This window comes from Cydia strobilella, chromosome 2 (assembly GCF_947568885.1).
Source record: "Cydia strobilella chromosome 2, ilCydStro3.1, whole genome shotgun sequence".
NCBI lineage: Eukaryota > Metazoa > Arthropoda > Insecta > Lepidoptera > Tortricidae > Cydia > Cydia strobilella.
Genome location: NC_086042.1, coordinates 25,582,328 through 25,598,762, shown reverse-complemented (window position 1 = coordinate 25,598,762; position 16,435 = coordinate 25,582,328). Strand labels below are relative to the sequence as shown.

The following is a 16,435-nucleotide window of genomic DNA, read 5'->3' as shown; positions in this document are numbered from 1 at the left end:
ACGTGACAGTGTATCATGTATGCATGGCAGCATTAGCAGCGCCATACATGACGTGCACTGAAAATAATAATTAGCTGTCTGTCTGTATGTTCGCGATAAACTCAAAAATTACTAAACGGATTTTCATTTATTGATAAATAGGTACTTGAGGAAGGTTTAGGTGTATAATAACAATTGTTAAGGTTTTGTGTAAACCGTGCGAAGCCAGGACGGGTAGCTAGTTAAAAAATAAACCGGAAATTAGAATTTCTTAACTACAGATATGATGGTAGTACCTTATTTCAATTGCGCAGTGTTAAAAAGTAACGTTTGCTTTAACACTTGAATAACTCCGTCCATCATAATACGCCGTATTATGATGGACGGAGTTATTGACACACATAAAACTCATAATAGTTTTATGACCGAACGAATAAGTTTGGTAATAAAACTCAATAATAATCGAACTTAGATTCTCAAAACGCGAGCTTCCTTCGCACGCTTGTCAGTGATTACAAGTTCGAAGGTTTTCAGTTGGTATTATCAAGCCATCTGTACATCAAACTGTAAGTGAGCTCTGCACGCCATGAGTTTTGCAAAGCGGGGTAGGGCTAACAGCTAGTGTCGAAATTAGGACGTAAATCGTAAGGACTAACACATAATTCTTTGGCGTATTCTTTTGGTTGTAGTTGGTATAAAACTACCCAGGGTACGCTCCCGGTACCGGTAATGTTATTGGATAGAAAATCATAAATTATAAAAATAAAAAAAACAGTACCTGGAAACTCCCGGTTATCGCCATTCAAAATCAGAACGAGAAAGAAGTAAAGTCAGAAGAAGTGGGCAGTTCGTGACTTAACTTGGTCTGACATGATAATATCATTTTCATCATGTGAATTGTTTTAGCAATATATTTTTCGTCACTCGTGACATCTGGTGTCAAGTAGCGGTACTGATAAATCCACTACTTGACGATATATAATAACTCTCGAATAAGAAATAACCCGCGTTTTGGTAAGAAAACTGATGTATGGAGTTAGCACTCTATCCGTACTTATTTCTCTATGGTATAACTACAGACAGACAATAATATATCAGGTAAGCTCCTATACTATTCGTTTAGGTTGGAAAAAGGGATGATTACGCAGTTATATATTAAGTCTACTCATTTCGGTCAAGGACGTACCTGCCATATTTCACATAGGCTATAAACACGCATGACTTATGGCTGTAGGTAATGGGGAAATTTCCTGAAGGGAACCACTTAATACTGCTATTAGGGTAAGAGGTTATGTGGTGAAGTTTTATAATTTCCGGGGTGAAAAATGGCCCATATGGTAATTGGTATATACGACAACGGTTATACTATGCTACGGTGACCCAATAGAACCCTTCACCCAGTTGACTCCAAATGCAGACTGGAAGAATAGGTGGGTACTAGTATTTTAATTCAAAAACGACGATTACAACGATGATGTGACTTATGTGATTTAGTAAAGTTATTTCCATTTGTATGAACAATAGTAGATTGTTAACCAAGGGATGAAAGGCACTCATTTCTGCCGAGGTGTCTTGGCGCTCGAACGCAGTGAGAGCGCCAATAGTCCGAGGCAGAAATGATGCCTTTCACCCGAGTTAAACACTCTACTTTTCATTTCGAATACGAGGAAAGTAAAATGCATGTGTTTTTTCTAAAACATGACGAATAATACATTTTTATAGTATTTATTGAGGGAACTTTCAATTAAAAATTCAGGCAAAAGTATCGTTATTTATGGAATGGAGAGTCAAGTATCACTATGGAAATTGTATAACAAATCCATTTAAACTCAAATTTCAATTGCTTATCGTAAAAAAATTAAAAATATCGTACTTCGAACGTAAAATGCTCTAGTGCAGACATGTATCATTTTCTGCGCACCTTTTAGAACAACAATGACCCTCTTTCAGAGCATGAGAAATGAAAAAGGATAAGCATTTTACAAGCTATATAAAAATAACAACCCTATTACACTTTTAAATTTTTCAATAGATGTTTAACAAGTTTAGCGTCTTATGATAGCGACTTAGTCCTTATAGATATATTTTTTTACAGCAAACAGAGTTTTAGGTGTGTTGCTGCCAGTACCTATACTACCTTCAGCTTGTGACACCAATATATCATGGGAAAACAGACGTGACATGAAACATATTTTAATATATTTTTGCCGAGCCTTGGCCGCACCTATCATGACATGAGTTATTCCATTTGCTTAGACACTGTTAACGTTAGTGAATCTAGCGCTTATAGCCAACCAGTTTGTAGGTAAGTTATGCGGTCTATAGACGTAAACGTAACAAAACTGTATTTACCCAGATTATCCTGAGCGATAGGGATGCAGCTATTTGTTAGAAAGAGACACACTTGCATTTATGTAACGTATCATAGTGAAAGGACAGCCTCCGTTCTGAGTGAGATGAACCAAGCTCGTTTTTAGGATCTTCTGCCTACATCATATAACATTTCATTCAAACTATAGTTTTATGTCAGTAGTTTTGATAATTTGGTAGGTATGGTAGGTTTGTAAAATGCTTCACAAAGGTCTGCCTGGTTTGTGCGTATAATAGATATTTATAATAGCTCGGTAAGTAATGCGAATTAACGCCCTGTAAACAGCTGAAAACAATAGCGGGCGAGGCCGAGCGGGCGCGGCGATAACAGAACATTAGACAAATTAATTCTCTTATCTATGGCTATAATATAGTACGTACAGCGAAAAGTTATAGCTGAGCTGCGTTTGCCAAAGTTTAGCAGCTAACATTTTGCTCCCATAATAGGTCATTCACACATTATTTATTCAAGAAAGGCCTAGCAATAAACGCATTCAAATATTTATCAGAATTTACTCATTATTATTTGGCTACAAAACTAGGCTTTTAGGATCTAAGGTCAGACGAGTCCTCGGGCTCTAGCTTTAGTGAAAAAGCAGACCAGGCTCGGACAAACTAACTGGGACTATCCATAAGCGATATTACAGTCAATTTACAATTATTCGACAGCGATAAATTCACACGCTGCTGTGGCTGGCGACAAAACCAACTTGCAGTGCGTGAGATGAATACCAATTTAAAAGTTTAAACAGTATAGCGGATAGATTTTTTAAATGGGTCAGTGAGGGCAGCTACCAGATCCCATGCTACTTAGAGTTGTGCATGCTCGTTCACTGAAAAGATCGCTCTCAACTAGTACAATCTCACAACTGTACTAGTTCGGTCTTTTAGTACAGTAGTACACAGAGAGAGTTGACGTTTAGTTTTAGTTCAGTCGGATCACTCGGATCGCTTTGCTGTCATTGTCACTCCTGGGTCCTCGCTCCCATTCTGTTTCGTTCGCGTGTACTAAAACGTATACTAAGAGCAGAATCATTAGGGAATAGTTCGCTCTAGTACAGTGGAGGGAATCGTGTCTTTTTGATTTTAGTACATGTACTTCACAAGCCTAATGCTGCTACGTGAAAATGGGGATCCCGTTGTTTGACATAATTAAATAATTATTGAAAGTCATAATCATAATGTAATGATTGTCAGATTATCATTAGTCATAATTCTGAAACCGTTAACATTTCAGGATTTTCGTAAGGTTATATTAAGGTTAAATTATGACTAACGACAATTCGGACAAACAATACATTATGACTTAAAACTTTAGGAGAAACAATAGAGACCCGTGAAAATGGTCGTCGGACACCTTTCCCGACTTCTTAATTAACGACGATTGGAAGTCACAGTTTTTGGGAAAAAGGCAGTTTGCGTCAAAAAAGCCAACTTTAGAATTAGTAGAGCATTAAACCGTATGTAAACATGTTATAATATATTAAACATCTTATCTGTCACATCATATTGATTTTCGAAGGCACTGATTTACAGTTAGGTATAAATAATTAAATAATGACTTATATTGACCGGGATATAGACCGTGATTACCTTTTGTATTGTTTTTAAACTCCCGATATTTCAATATAAGTCTAGTGAAACTAACCGTGAATCATTTAAAACTGTTAATTAAATAATGATTAATAAATTAATGATCCTATTGATCCTACTAAAAACGTGATTGAGTCAAAATAAGTCAAGTTCTACAGAACTAATACCTACTAGAATAATGGATAGTAATTTATTATGGATTATTACAATTATTATGTTAGTTATTACCTAGTTAAAGATAAACAGGGGTTTAACACATAAAAGGTGTTGTTATTTCTGTAAATACTGGCATTTTATTTTATTTTTAGTCAGCTATTGTTTTACTTTTTTTGTCCATTATGGCCCATTTGCACCATCCCTCAAATTGTACTGGTAAACATGGTAACTACAGGTTTAACCGATTATTAACCCCAGGATAGTGGAATGGTGCAAGTGGGCCTAAGTAGGGAAACGATTAGATTGTAATTACAGATAACTTACCTCTTTAAGGCAATAAACATCCTTTAAAACTACTCACGGAAATTAAAAACAAAACATTTGTGTCAAACATTTTGAATTTCCGATTCGATTCCAAATTCAAATCACACACAAATTTAACCGTCACACATTAACGCTTTATCGCGCCGATATTAGAGTCTATTATCATGTTATTAAAAAGTAAAAGTAAGTTGGTGTTTGTCTGAACAGTCAAACATTACAATCACTTATTACCGTACTTATTGCGTTAAAATTAGAGTCTAATATAGCATGATGAGTGGTAAACGTAAGATGGGTATGTCTGATCGGCCAGTTAGCTTCGTTTCGGTCCAAAACGAGCTCCTGACGCGGCGGCTACATTGTTTCTGGCTGTATTGTTCGTGCACAGCGAAACCACAAACTAACAGTAGGTCTGCTAAACTGCGCAGACGTTAACTTTGTTTAAATTAATGACTCCCCAGTTTTAGCAGGCTCTCATGTCTCAATGCGAGACAAACCATACGCGAGAAAGACTAGTCCTTTGGAACAATTCACAATAAAATCCGTGGAATCAATCAATTTTCCCACCAGGGGGTCACTTTTGATCGTAAAAAATCGAAAGCGATACTTCTAATCGGAAATCCTGACCTGCTGTAACTTGCGTATACATAGTGTGTGGCCGAGGTCACTTCGCATTGATGCGCGCTGGGTAGGTATCCGTGCAAATGCAAACGTTAATTTTGATGTGTGTGGGTGACAGCATCTTGTATGACGCCACTACTGTAATATTGGCACAAAGGCTTAAGTGTTTTAAGTATGGTCCACTGTTTACTTGTACTGTAGGTACTACTTGCTGGTGAAAGGGGCTGGATTAGGGGAAAACTCGGCCTTTAAAAATGTAATTATTGTATTAAAATTATGCCTTACGAGTATGAACAAATCGTAGAACAGTTTTATTAACAATTTAACGATAATTTTGTATTACGGTGGGCCTTCTGAAAGTTAGCACCACTATTGTCTGTACTGCGATTGTCTATATCACTTCGGCTGGCTGATAGACGGAGAGCTTTTAGCCACTCTGGCCTCCGCCGATAAAGTAAACAGCTGCCGGACGCCGTATAGCAAAGTAACACGAAAAGTTTCGTAGTTCTCAAAATTCTATGCCTTACCTTCAGGGCTCTCTCTTAATCTATAACTGCATCGTTCAGATCAATGAAACAGACTCTAGGCTTGGCAGATTGGCGCATCGTTTTGGCAACAGTCCAACCTTTCCAATGTCAAACCTATAACCCGGGTCCAAGGACTTGAAGCTATTAGGAAGATAAATGATGCGTTGAACCTTGGCTAATGGCGCCTTTTCAGTCGAGTCTGGATAAAAGCAATATTAGTTCTACAAGTAATATAAGTTTTAGAAACTATTTTTAGGGTTCCGTACGTGTCCCAAAAGCAAAAAAGGCCATTGAAGAATTATTCGTCCTCCCGTCTGTTGATGTTGGTCTGTTCGTCAATACCCAAAGGGTAAAAACGGGACCCTATTACTAAGACTCCGCTGTCCGTCTGTCTGTCACCAGGCTGTATCTCATGAACCGTGATAGCTAGACAGTTGAAAATTTCACACATGATGTATTTCTGTTGCCGCTAATAACAACAAATACTAAAAAAGTACTGAACCCTCGGTGCGCGAGTCCGACTCGCACTGTTTAGATGTGAAGGTATCAAGTTGAAATTATTATCAAATTCCCAAAAAACATCTAATCTTGGTCTTTGGCTTTATGTACGATTTAGACTTCAGTATAAGGCGTAAAAAACTAAGTAATCCAAGTAAAAATTTGGAAAATTGAGTTTTTTTAAACACTAAATGACATGTATTTATTTCATGGGAAATGCAAAATTAAACACTTAGGGTCGGTTGCACCAAACCGTCTGTCACCGTTAAAGCGTTCGCTACATTTTATTGTATGGGAAGTTTCATAGATCTCTGCTGCGTGACGTTGATCAGTCTGTTAATTGTGGTTGGTGCAACTGGCCCTTAGTCTAGTCTAGATATTGTAAAAAATATGTTAATTAGAAAAGTGCAAAAAAGTATGAGCATGAGACCAAACTCACCGAGTCCAGTAACAAACAATGTAGATATATTATTTTTGTTACAATTTAAACCTAAGCGCGTGGGCGACGAGATATATCTAATTTACATATATCGCTTAGTGATTCGACATTGGCAATGACATCTCTGAACGGATTAACAATACACAAGTTTGTAGTGTTATCAAAAGTAAGTAAATATAGATGGTACAGTCACCATCACTTTTATTAAATGTAACGAATAAGATAAGTATAACCCTCGCTATTAGACTGTGACCACACTAACTTTGCATAAACTTCGCAGTAAAAATTCATACATATTCCTAATAAGCTCCATATTTGATAGCACTTGGCGTGAAAACTTAGCGTGGTCCGGTTTTAGCCCATTCATATAGGTAATAAGTAGGTATTATAGTTGTGTTGTACAACGCCTGACGTAAAAACTCATAGTCAAAACAATGATATTTTCTTTTGAAAAGAGGCCGTTACGAAAGTATTTTACGGTCAATCAATCATTCCATCAAACCCCATTCAGGTATTCAATTTTCATCGCGCACTATCGCGATCGCAACATGCTATTGGGGTATTTGTTCCAAGTTAATTGTAATAGCATAGAATTGTGGTGTACTATGACCACTATGTTACTATAAAAATTTCTGCTTAAGGCGGTTCCCTGAGCCAGAAGGCGAAAAATCTCCTTACATGATCATGTTTTTCTAAGAGGCGTTGACGTGAAGTAGACGTGGAAAAAATATATGTACTTCTTGACTATAATATCTTTAACAACATAGCTTCCGATACACGAATTATGACACTTTGCTCGATACAATTAATTCCTAAAGTAACCTCTAACTCGGACTTTTAATCCAACTTACTCGGTTATTTATTATGTGAACAAACAAAAAAAGAAGAAAAAACAATCTTAACTTAAATAGTAATTTCATAGCTTTCGAATTTCGATATTGTAATGTAACGTTTTTAAAATAAATAAAAATCGACAAAATTCGATCAAAATTGACACTTGGCGTGCATCATCTTTCCCGTTCTTTCTTGCGAAATGTGACAGTGACAGCAGCAAACCGATGGAACGGCCTTAATAAGGAATTTTGAATCATCGAGACCTCTTGGTGGTCATCATCATCTTAAGTAATCCTAAGAATTGACGTAGGCACTAGTTTTTACAAAAGCGACTGCCATCTGACCGTCCAACCCAGAGGGGGAGAACTAGGCGTTGGGATTAGTCCGGTTTCCTCACGATGTCTTCCTTCACCGAAAAGCGGCTGGTAAATATTAAATGATATTGAAATAAGTTCCGAAAAACTCATTGGTACGAGCCGGGGTTCGAACCCGCGACCTCCGGATTGAAAGTCGCACGCTCTTACCGCTAGGCCACCAGCGCCACCTCTTGGTGGTAACTTTGGATATACTCCAATGAATCTCCAGTTTGATTTTTTGCTCTTATTACTGACCACACCCTGTATATACGAGTGTACTACGTTTCATGGTAAAGGTAATTAAAGTATGACAACTTTGTGGAAAATTTAGTGTCTTTTGCCTAATTACTGTCATTATTTTATAACTTTATAGTGTACATACAACAAATGGGTACCTACAGGAGGTAAACCTGCCTTTTAATGTTCCGTAAACAATAAACTATAGGGGTAACCGGAAACGCGTCGAGGTGGATGAAGTACGATAGAGAGACGTTAATTTATGAATAAGTTCAGGATGCTATAATTACTAAAAGCACTAAAGGGGAGGCACGGCACAGCCAAACGTTATTTCTCTCGAATCTGAAGATGTTCATCTAGATTCTAGCCAAAAAGTAACTGTACAAGAATATCAAAGGCTACTTTTTCTGTATTAAGTAAGCGTGCAGGCTCATTAAGGGACATCTGCGAATGTAATCCCAATAAAATATACCGTGAACTGGGGTGAATAGGGATGGCTGGGGTGAATAGGGACAAAACTTTAAATGTGGTTTACCTGACAATTTCTTAAATAATACCCACAAAAATTGTATTATTCTATTGAAAATAATAGTAGATTTTGAATGATACAATTTGTGTGGGTAGTTATTAAGGAATTGTCGAATAAATCACATTTGAAGTTTTTGTCCTTATTCACCCCAGCTATTCCTATTCACCCCGGTTAACGGTACCTATCTTCGGGATCTGGCGTTTTGGCGATTTTCATAGATCTCACGAAATTAGACTAATCTACGAACCATTGTTAACGGCTCCGAAATTTAAATACTACACCAATCACTATCTAAATGCTCAAGCTGCGCGAATTTTTCCTTTCCCTACAAATTGTACCAACAATACACCTACCAATAATATACCTTATCTCTTTGCGATACGGTCGATCTATGATTAGTAAATTGTGTCGACGATGTAATGATGCGATCGCGTGCGCAGTGCAGGAGGAAGCGTAATCGCGGTCTTTTGTCCGTTGCAATACAATCATGTTTACGGAAACAATCACAATGATGACATCTATTTGGCAACTGCAAAATAGATTTAGTGCTCTGGCTCGGCCGCCAACATCCATTTTCTACGACTATGTAGGAAGGGTGCTGACATGGGTTCCCCCACAGTCGACGCGGATTCGGCAAAATTTGATAGCAAAAAGCTTTATGTCCTGCGCAATAAGAGCGAAAAAGTCGCCGTTCGACTCGGGCGACGCGAATCGGTATCAATTCACGCCCACGGGAATACGGCGATTTGCCGAAAAGCTCTTCGCATCCGTACGGCGCTGTTAGAAGGGGTAAGCCCGCGTTCGCAATCTTACATCTCCGAGTACAGAAGCTTCGCCTCTGCATGCGCTTATCTACATCGGTGCGCCAACGCGTGCTCCCGTTGAAGCTACTCGTTATGGAGCGAAACATGTCGAACAATCTTCAACTTAAAGATAGATGAATGTCACGTTTTAAAATACTTAATATGTGTCTCACAGAAATTTTGTTATAAAAAATGATGTCTAATGATTCAACTTGCATAATATAATTCAACATAATATGTCTTACCCGTATATATCTCTCTAGGTCGGGCGGAATCTCTTCAGTCTCTCTCTCTCCCTCCTTCTTGTCCTGCTCATTCTCCTCTACTCTTTGTTCGCTCAATTTCTCGCTCGATGACTTTGGTGCGGCATTTTCTTTATTGTTGCTCTCCTGTGGACAATAAATAAGCTTTTAAAAGGGTTAATAAAAGGATCATAGAAGATTTAGAGAAAACTAACGCTTTCATAAAAACTAGTGCCTGCGTCAATTCTTGGGATTAGTGGTCAAGCGGGACCCCAGGCTCCCACGAGCCTTGGCAAAATGCCGGGATAACGCGAGGAAGAAGTTATAGGGGATTTAGACAAGTTTTCCATTCGTATTTATGTATGTCTTTTAATTCCTCCAGACTATTTTTTTTGGCAGTCTGTTCCATGTCCCATTGTCATCGGGTCAGGATCTGAGGATAGAGTTCTGGAGTTCGTGCGTTGTCAATAATTACGTATATATATTCTGCAGCGCCTCGACGATGTTTGCAGAGGCGCGCACAGACGGTTTCCATGCTATCTTGCGTAAGCGCTCAGCCTCCTTAATGCAAAGAGCAAGAAGCAGTTCCAACAGCTTTCTGAAAGTATTATCCGACAGGTACGACTGTCGAATATGGAGGCACCTGGTGGTCTTAACTGGGCGACCTGTATGTTGACCTGTATGGTGTTTAGTTCTTTTTAGTTGTAGAATAACTTATTTAATTACTTACACTAGTATTAGGTATACTTAGCTTAAGACAAACTAACAAAATCTATGGATTGTTATGATCTGCAATAAATGATTATTTAATTTAATTAATTTATATATTCGGTTAGTTACCTACAACGACCCAAATATAACCCATCACCTGAGCGTGTCAACAGCAAAAACAGACCAACGAACTATTAATGTCAAATCGATACGTCTTGGCATTTACGGGTTAAGAAACAGGGAACGAATACATCAGCCGACTCAGCCTGCTCAATATTTCAGTGGCGGAGGGTTGGAAATGAACATTGTTCAACCGAGCAACTTCATTGGGCTTATTAGTTATGATAATTACACGTATTATTGAATGCTTGTGGTTCAGTCGTGCAACCTTCAATCCAGGAGTCGTAGCACTAGTAGTCGCGTCCTTTAAAACGGGGGTTTTCCGAAACCAGAAATCCTATCGAAAAAAAAAACAAAAATTGAAACGCTCTAATATTCGAGGGATAGAAGCAGATAAAGAAATTTCGGTTTTCGTTTCTTATAAGTACCTATACGGCCACTAACGCAGCGTACTAGCGAAGCGAAGCGATGCGGGGTGAATCAATCCTTTGATACACCTAGTGTCCTACGTGGGCGATCTCGTTGCGAACGCGAACGCCGTGGGCCCGCCGCGCCGCTTCGCGAGTTGTTCGCTTAAGACGCTGCGTAGTAAGCGATTTTTGTTTAAGACAGGCTGCTAACTTTTAGTAAAAAAAAATTGTGATGGAACCTGGTTATAAGGTTTTGGTTCTGGTCTCGTGTTTTTGTAAGCATAATAATATTAATATACCTAAATATATGACACTCCCACTGCAATATACCTTAGGTAGGTATACTAGATATTAGGTGGTATTAGGTATTGAATTCCCGCATTGGGCAGCCGTTAGACCGGCGGCACAGAATAAGTAATAGCCGGCGGTTAGAAAGCGACAAATAATCAATTATTTTCGCACAAAAAATAAAGTAAGTACGTGGTACCGGTATGTGTAGTAAATTCTGTGTGAATAAAAGAGATTAAGTATATCGCTGACGATTCTTACTGCCGGCGAAAAGTGTTTCTAAGAAGAATAGAAGATACGAAATGACAGAAGATGGTAAACATACCCACAAAGTAATAGGAATATCGCTCATCTTTCTTCATCTTCCAGTCCTCACCTACGGTGCTCAGACTTGGTCTTTGACGGAAGCTCAGAAGTCCAAACTCGGGGTTTGTCAGAGAGGTATGGAGCGCAGCATATTATTAGGTGTGAAACTCGGGGATCGCATCCGGAACACCACGCTGCGCTCTAAAACCCAAATAATAGATGTAGCTCGGAAAGCGGACAAGTTAAAGTGGGACTGGGCTGGTCATGTCTGCCGCCTGCCGAATGACATGTGGGCCAAAATAACCACAGAGTGGGTGCCCCATGAGTCAAACCGGGGATCCGGCAGACGTCGGCGATGGCGGGATAACTTGGACTCCTTTTTGAGCGACTGGCCAGATGTAGCTCAAAACCGGGAGGAGTGGAAGAAGAGGGGGGAGGCCTTTGCCCAGCAGTAGGACACAATAGGCTCGTAATAATAATAATTCTTCATCTTGGGTGAATTTACATAGGTGCTTATTTACAGTAAAAATAATAAGTTTGAGTATTCAAAAAGCTACGACTTTTTACACGACTGCCCAAAAAAGGAGTGTATTGTTGACTGTCTAAAATGGTCAAGTGTAGGTACATTTTTATAGAACTAGCATAGCCGCTATTGCACCTCGAAAGAGCCGCGTAACGGCCCGGCCACGACATCGCGCGCGGCAGCGGCAAGCGGCGGTCATATGTGGGAACGAAAGGTCCGATCGCTGTGTCTCGCTTCAACCTATCGCCGCCGCTCGCCGCTGCCGCAGCCGCGCGATGTCGTGGCCGGGCCGTAAGGCGAGCCGCAGTTTGCCGACCCCTGACTGCACTTTATCGTCTGTTGACTTTGTATTAAGACATTTTCAACTTTCAAGTTAGTTGAACTTTGAGTTTTCATATTTCCATATGAATGATGATTTGAATGATAACTTCAATAATTTAAACTTCAGATTCAGTGTGATGGCATAATTTCCATACATATAATTTTTTTGATTTATTGTATATTTATCCTCCAGCCGCCCAGAGGCCTATAAAAAGGTCTCCCAATCCATTATTATTATTCAGAGCCCACTGTGTCCCACTGCTGGGCAAAGGCCTCCCCCCTCTTTTTCCACTCGTCTCTGTTTAATGCTATATCCGGCCAGCCTGTCAAGAAGGACTCCAAGTTATCCCGCCATCGCCGACGAGGTCTGCCGGATCCCCGGTTAGACTCGTGGGGCTCCCACTCCGTGGTTAACTTGGCCCACAAGTCATCCGGCATTCGGCAGACATGACCAGCCCAGTCCCATTTCAACTTGGCCGCTTTCCGAGCTACGTCTATTATTTGAGTCTTAGTGCGCAGCGTGGTGTTTCGGACTCGATCTCTTAATTTTACACCTAATATGCTACGCTCCATAGCTCTCTGACAAACCCCGAGTTTGGACTTCTGAGCTTCCGTCAAGGACCAGGTCTGAGCACCGTAGGTGAGAACTGGAAGTACGCACATGTCCATAAGCCTACGCTTGAGTGACAGAGGTAGGTCTCCCTTCATCAGGTGTTTCATTGACCAATAGCTCTTCCAGGCGTTTTCGGTGCGTCTTTGGACTTCTTTGTCCTGCCGCGCCTGGAAAGAGACTGTTTGGCCAAGATAAAGGTATTCTTGGACATATGCGATGTGTTCTCCGTTTATCTCAATCCTACGTTTTGTGCTGTTAGTCATGACCTTGGTTTTTGACATATTCATCTTCAGTCCAACCTCGAGGCTTGCTCCCAATCCATAGCATTTTGAATTTATTTTTTGTTTTACTACAATTTATTATTATGATACTACAAACTACAAATCATGCAGGATGGTATTTAAACATTGTAGTTTCAGATAGCAAAAATTTACCAATTTATTTAATTTAAGGAGTTATTCAATCCCAGATTTTATTTTTTGGGCTTGAACTCAATGATAGTAGTTTTAGGTAGGGGCCAAAACTTTGAGGTCCTTAGTTGCTTTTGGGGGAGGGGACTAAATCCACCCCTAGCCGACATAATAACATCTTTTTAACAAATATTATCATAATCATAGTATGGACAGATCATCGCAAAACCATAGTAAATAGTTGCATCTGTACGGTAAATTATACGGCTATTGCTGAACCAAAGATTTCCTTTGGTAGGATTGGTCCTTAAGGCCCAAGGGTGCATTTAAGAAGTGGAGCCACCACGATTTTTGATGTAAATTTTTTTTGGGGAGGGGGGGTCTCTCCCACCTTTTTCTTGATATCTACATCAGAAGCTACTAGGCCAAGTTTGGTATCGTTTTCGTATAAATCAGGGACGCCGAATTCATTTATGAATGTCACCATTCCGAAGTAAAAACACAAAAAGTATGAAAAAAAAAAACTTGTTTTAAATCCCTCTTCACCCTTAAACCGCTGAACCAATTTAGTTTAAATTTGGTATAGAGATAGTTTGAGTCCCGGGGAAGAACAAAGGACAGTTTTTATCCCAAAAAAATCCGTTAAAAGTAAAAAGGAAGGTGTAGAATTGTATGGGGAATCAATAACTGCTGAACCGATTTAGATGCAATCTACGTTTTAGTTGAAAATGATACTAAACTTGACTTAGAACCTAAACTTAAACAATTATTTACCATAAACGTCGCCTACGCTTAAACCCTATGTTGTCTATTTGAAATGTATTTATGTAATTCACAGAAAGGTTAAATTCCTACAATTGAAATTATGTATGCCACCTGAAGGGATAAGAAGAAAAAGTATGCTGTGTTGCTTTAATAATATCACTCACATAAATAGACCTACCTTAAAAAAGCTTCCAGTATTATAGGGAAATAGCTGATGAAAACTAGCAGCTGACTAATTTGTACAAATAGTTTACCAAGTATAATACAATTATTTAAAACACTATGCTAACCAATCAAAGCACCATAAAAATATCCACCACTTTCTAAGCTCACTTGTTTACAAAAAGTTCCACCAGGCACTCTAACTTACATGAAAAACACAAAATTAACGTAAATTGCAGTGTTTTGAGAAATTAGTCGGCGAAAGCAGCAACGTCGATGCGGCACCGGCTCTTACTGGCTGGAAAATCGATAGTGCGGTATGCTAGACGAAACATAAACAACAGGTGGTTACCGTTTCGCGCTAACTTTATAAAGTACAGTCTAACTCACGTCTGGTCGCGTCGGCAGCCCCAGTCGCGTCTTTTCATTCTCTATCTCACGCCTTTTCACTGCAATTAGCCTTTCTAAATCCGAAGTAGATAGCATTGTAACGCTTGACGCGAAAGTCCCAAGTTTCACATGCAAAAGTGGGGTATTATTCAATAACAATAAAGATCACACACTGTGTATACGTATATAATCCGATAGATGATCTTAAGCTTCGCGACTTTTAGGAGTATTACAAAATAATTAAATAATTAGATGATAACAATAGTCGTTACCATGTCGTTACACAGACGTCATGTTTAAATTTTTTTGACATTGTTGACAGTTACAGTTTCGATGGTTTTGACAGAAAAATTGTAAAGGGTTCCGTTAATAAGCCGGATAGAGTACACTGGCCAAAAAGCATGTCCACACGAGAAGTCAAAGTGGGCGGTTGCATCTCTTTCTAATTACGGTGACCACGAATTAATAAACTAGTGGATGTGAAATGACTCCTATTTAGTATGAAAACCAGTGTCGCTAAACTCACACATTCATAGCCACGTTAAAATACGTCACACACTTACAAAATTGCTCTGATTCGTAGCAACTTTCCATACCAAAAAGTTATTACCGGTGGACATTTCTCGAACGAATATCAACTGTAGGCTACATGAGTGACGGTTTAAATCATAATGTCAAAGCTATATGACATACGACTCTTTCATTATCTCATTCATCTCACAAAAGCTCGCTCAACGTTCACCTAATACAACTACTCAACACCAGATGGCGTTATTTTATATAATTTTAAAATCACTTACTTATTACAGGCGAGAAAAGGGCTAAAAAACCAGTATAAGTAAGGTCTAATTACGCATGGTTTGTTACGGATCTCACGGTCACGTTACACTGGTGTTTTCGAGACCTCTACACGCCTGCGAGTAGCTAACCGTTGGAACTTCTTTCCATTCGACGATATAGGGAGGGGACAGTGTAATCGGAGTGTTTTATCGATATTTGTGTGTTCAGTTAGGTATTGATATTTCATTACCGTATGTTTTAACACATTTAGATGATACTTTATTTATGATTATAATATAGGTAGTGATAATCGTGATTGTATGAAAAATAATATGTAGTACAGTACAACAAATATCTAACTAGAAATTTGTTTCTTATTAATTGACCAACTAGGTTGTTAATGTGAACATTAAATATATCTTAAAGTCAAACAGATAAAATCATAGTTCTTTAAAGGTCTATTAACTCGGTATTGCTGTTATTTTGTGATCACAAATCTGCAATTACTTACATAGGTAAGTATTCGTCTTTAACAATATATTTACTTGTAGCATCATTTAAGGCCAACCTAGACGGGACAACCTGATTAAATTGTCAAATTAATTGTATGGTGTGAAAGCATACATGAAACTGGCTCATCGATCCCACTTGATTTGATTGTAAGATTGTGACCTATCAAATCAGGAAGGGGGGCGGCAAAATTCCAATACTTCACGCTAGTTTGCGTGGTACGGAACACTTTTTATTAATTAAGTGAGCCCGAATGTCACTAATAATTACTAAATTAGTAACTAAGTTTTAGGCGTGTGGACGCTAGATGAGATGTATGGCAATTTTATCCCCAGAAATCTTTCTCTAAGAAATGCTCCTAGCAAATGGTGCTATATTTTTGCGGAAACTAATTTTCTTGCCCAGTAGCATTGACCCATTTATTTTTAATATCGGCATCTTGTGGTAACCTACAATAATGAATAATAAAGAAATAGAAAATATAAAACGTTTATTCATGGCACATTGCATGCATTGTACGCATAAGTGCATTAAGTACCTAGTCTAATTATATTAACGATGAAAATATGATGGGTGTAAAAAACAAAAACGTATGTAAAGGAATACGAAGGTTTGAAAGGT

The 16,435-nt window shown here is 38.7% G+C and overlaps 1 protein-coding gene across 1 annotated transcript in view; it reads right to left on the bottom strand.

Annotated features, from left to right (window-relative positions):
* The window catches only part of LOC134753631 (zinc finger CCCH domain-containing protein 13-like), a 35,179-nt gene extending 20,378 nt beyond the window's left edge, over positions 1 to 14,801 (bottom strand). Inside the window, exons 1-2 of the mRNA XM_063689570.1 lie at positions 14,525 to 14,801; positions 9,509 to 9,652 (exon numbers count right to left, since the gene is read on the bottom strand). Of these exons, the coding sequence (XP_063545640.1) occupies positions 9,509 to 9,652; positions 14,525 to 14,620 (240 nt within the window). The 5' untranslated portion in view covers positions 14,621 to 14,801. The remainder of the gene's footprint in view (positions 1 to 9,508; positions 9,653 to 14,524) is intronic.
* Between the last annotated feature and the right edge of the window lie 1,634 nt (positions 14,802 to 16,435).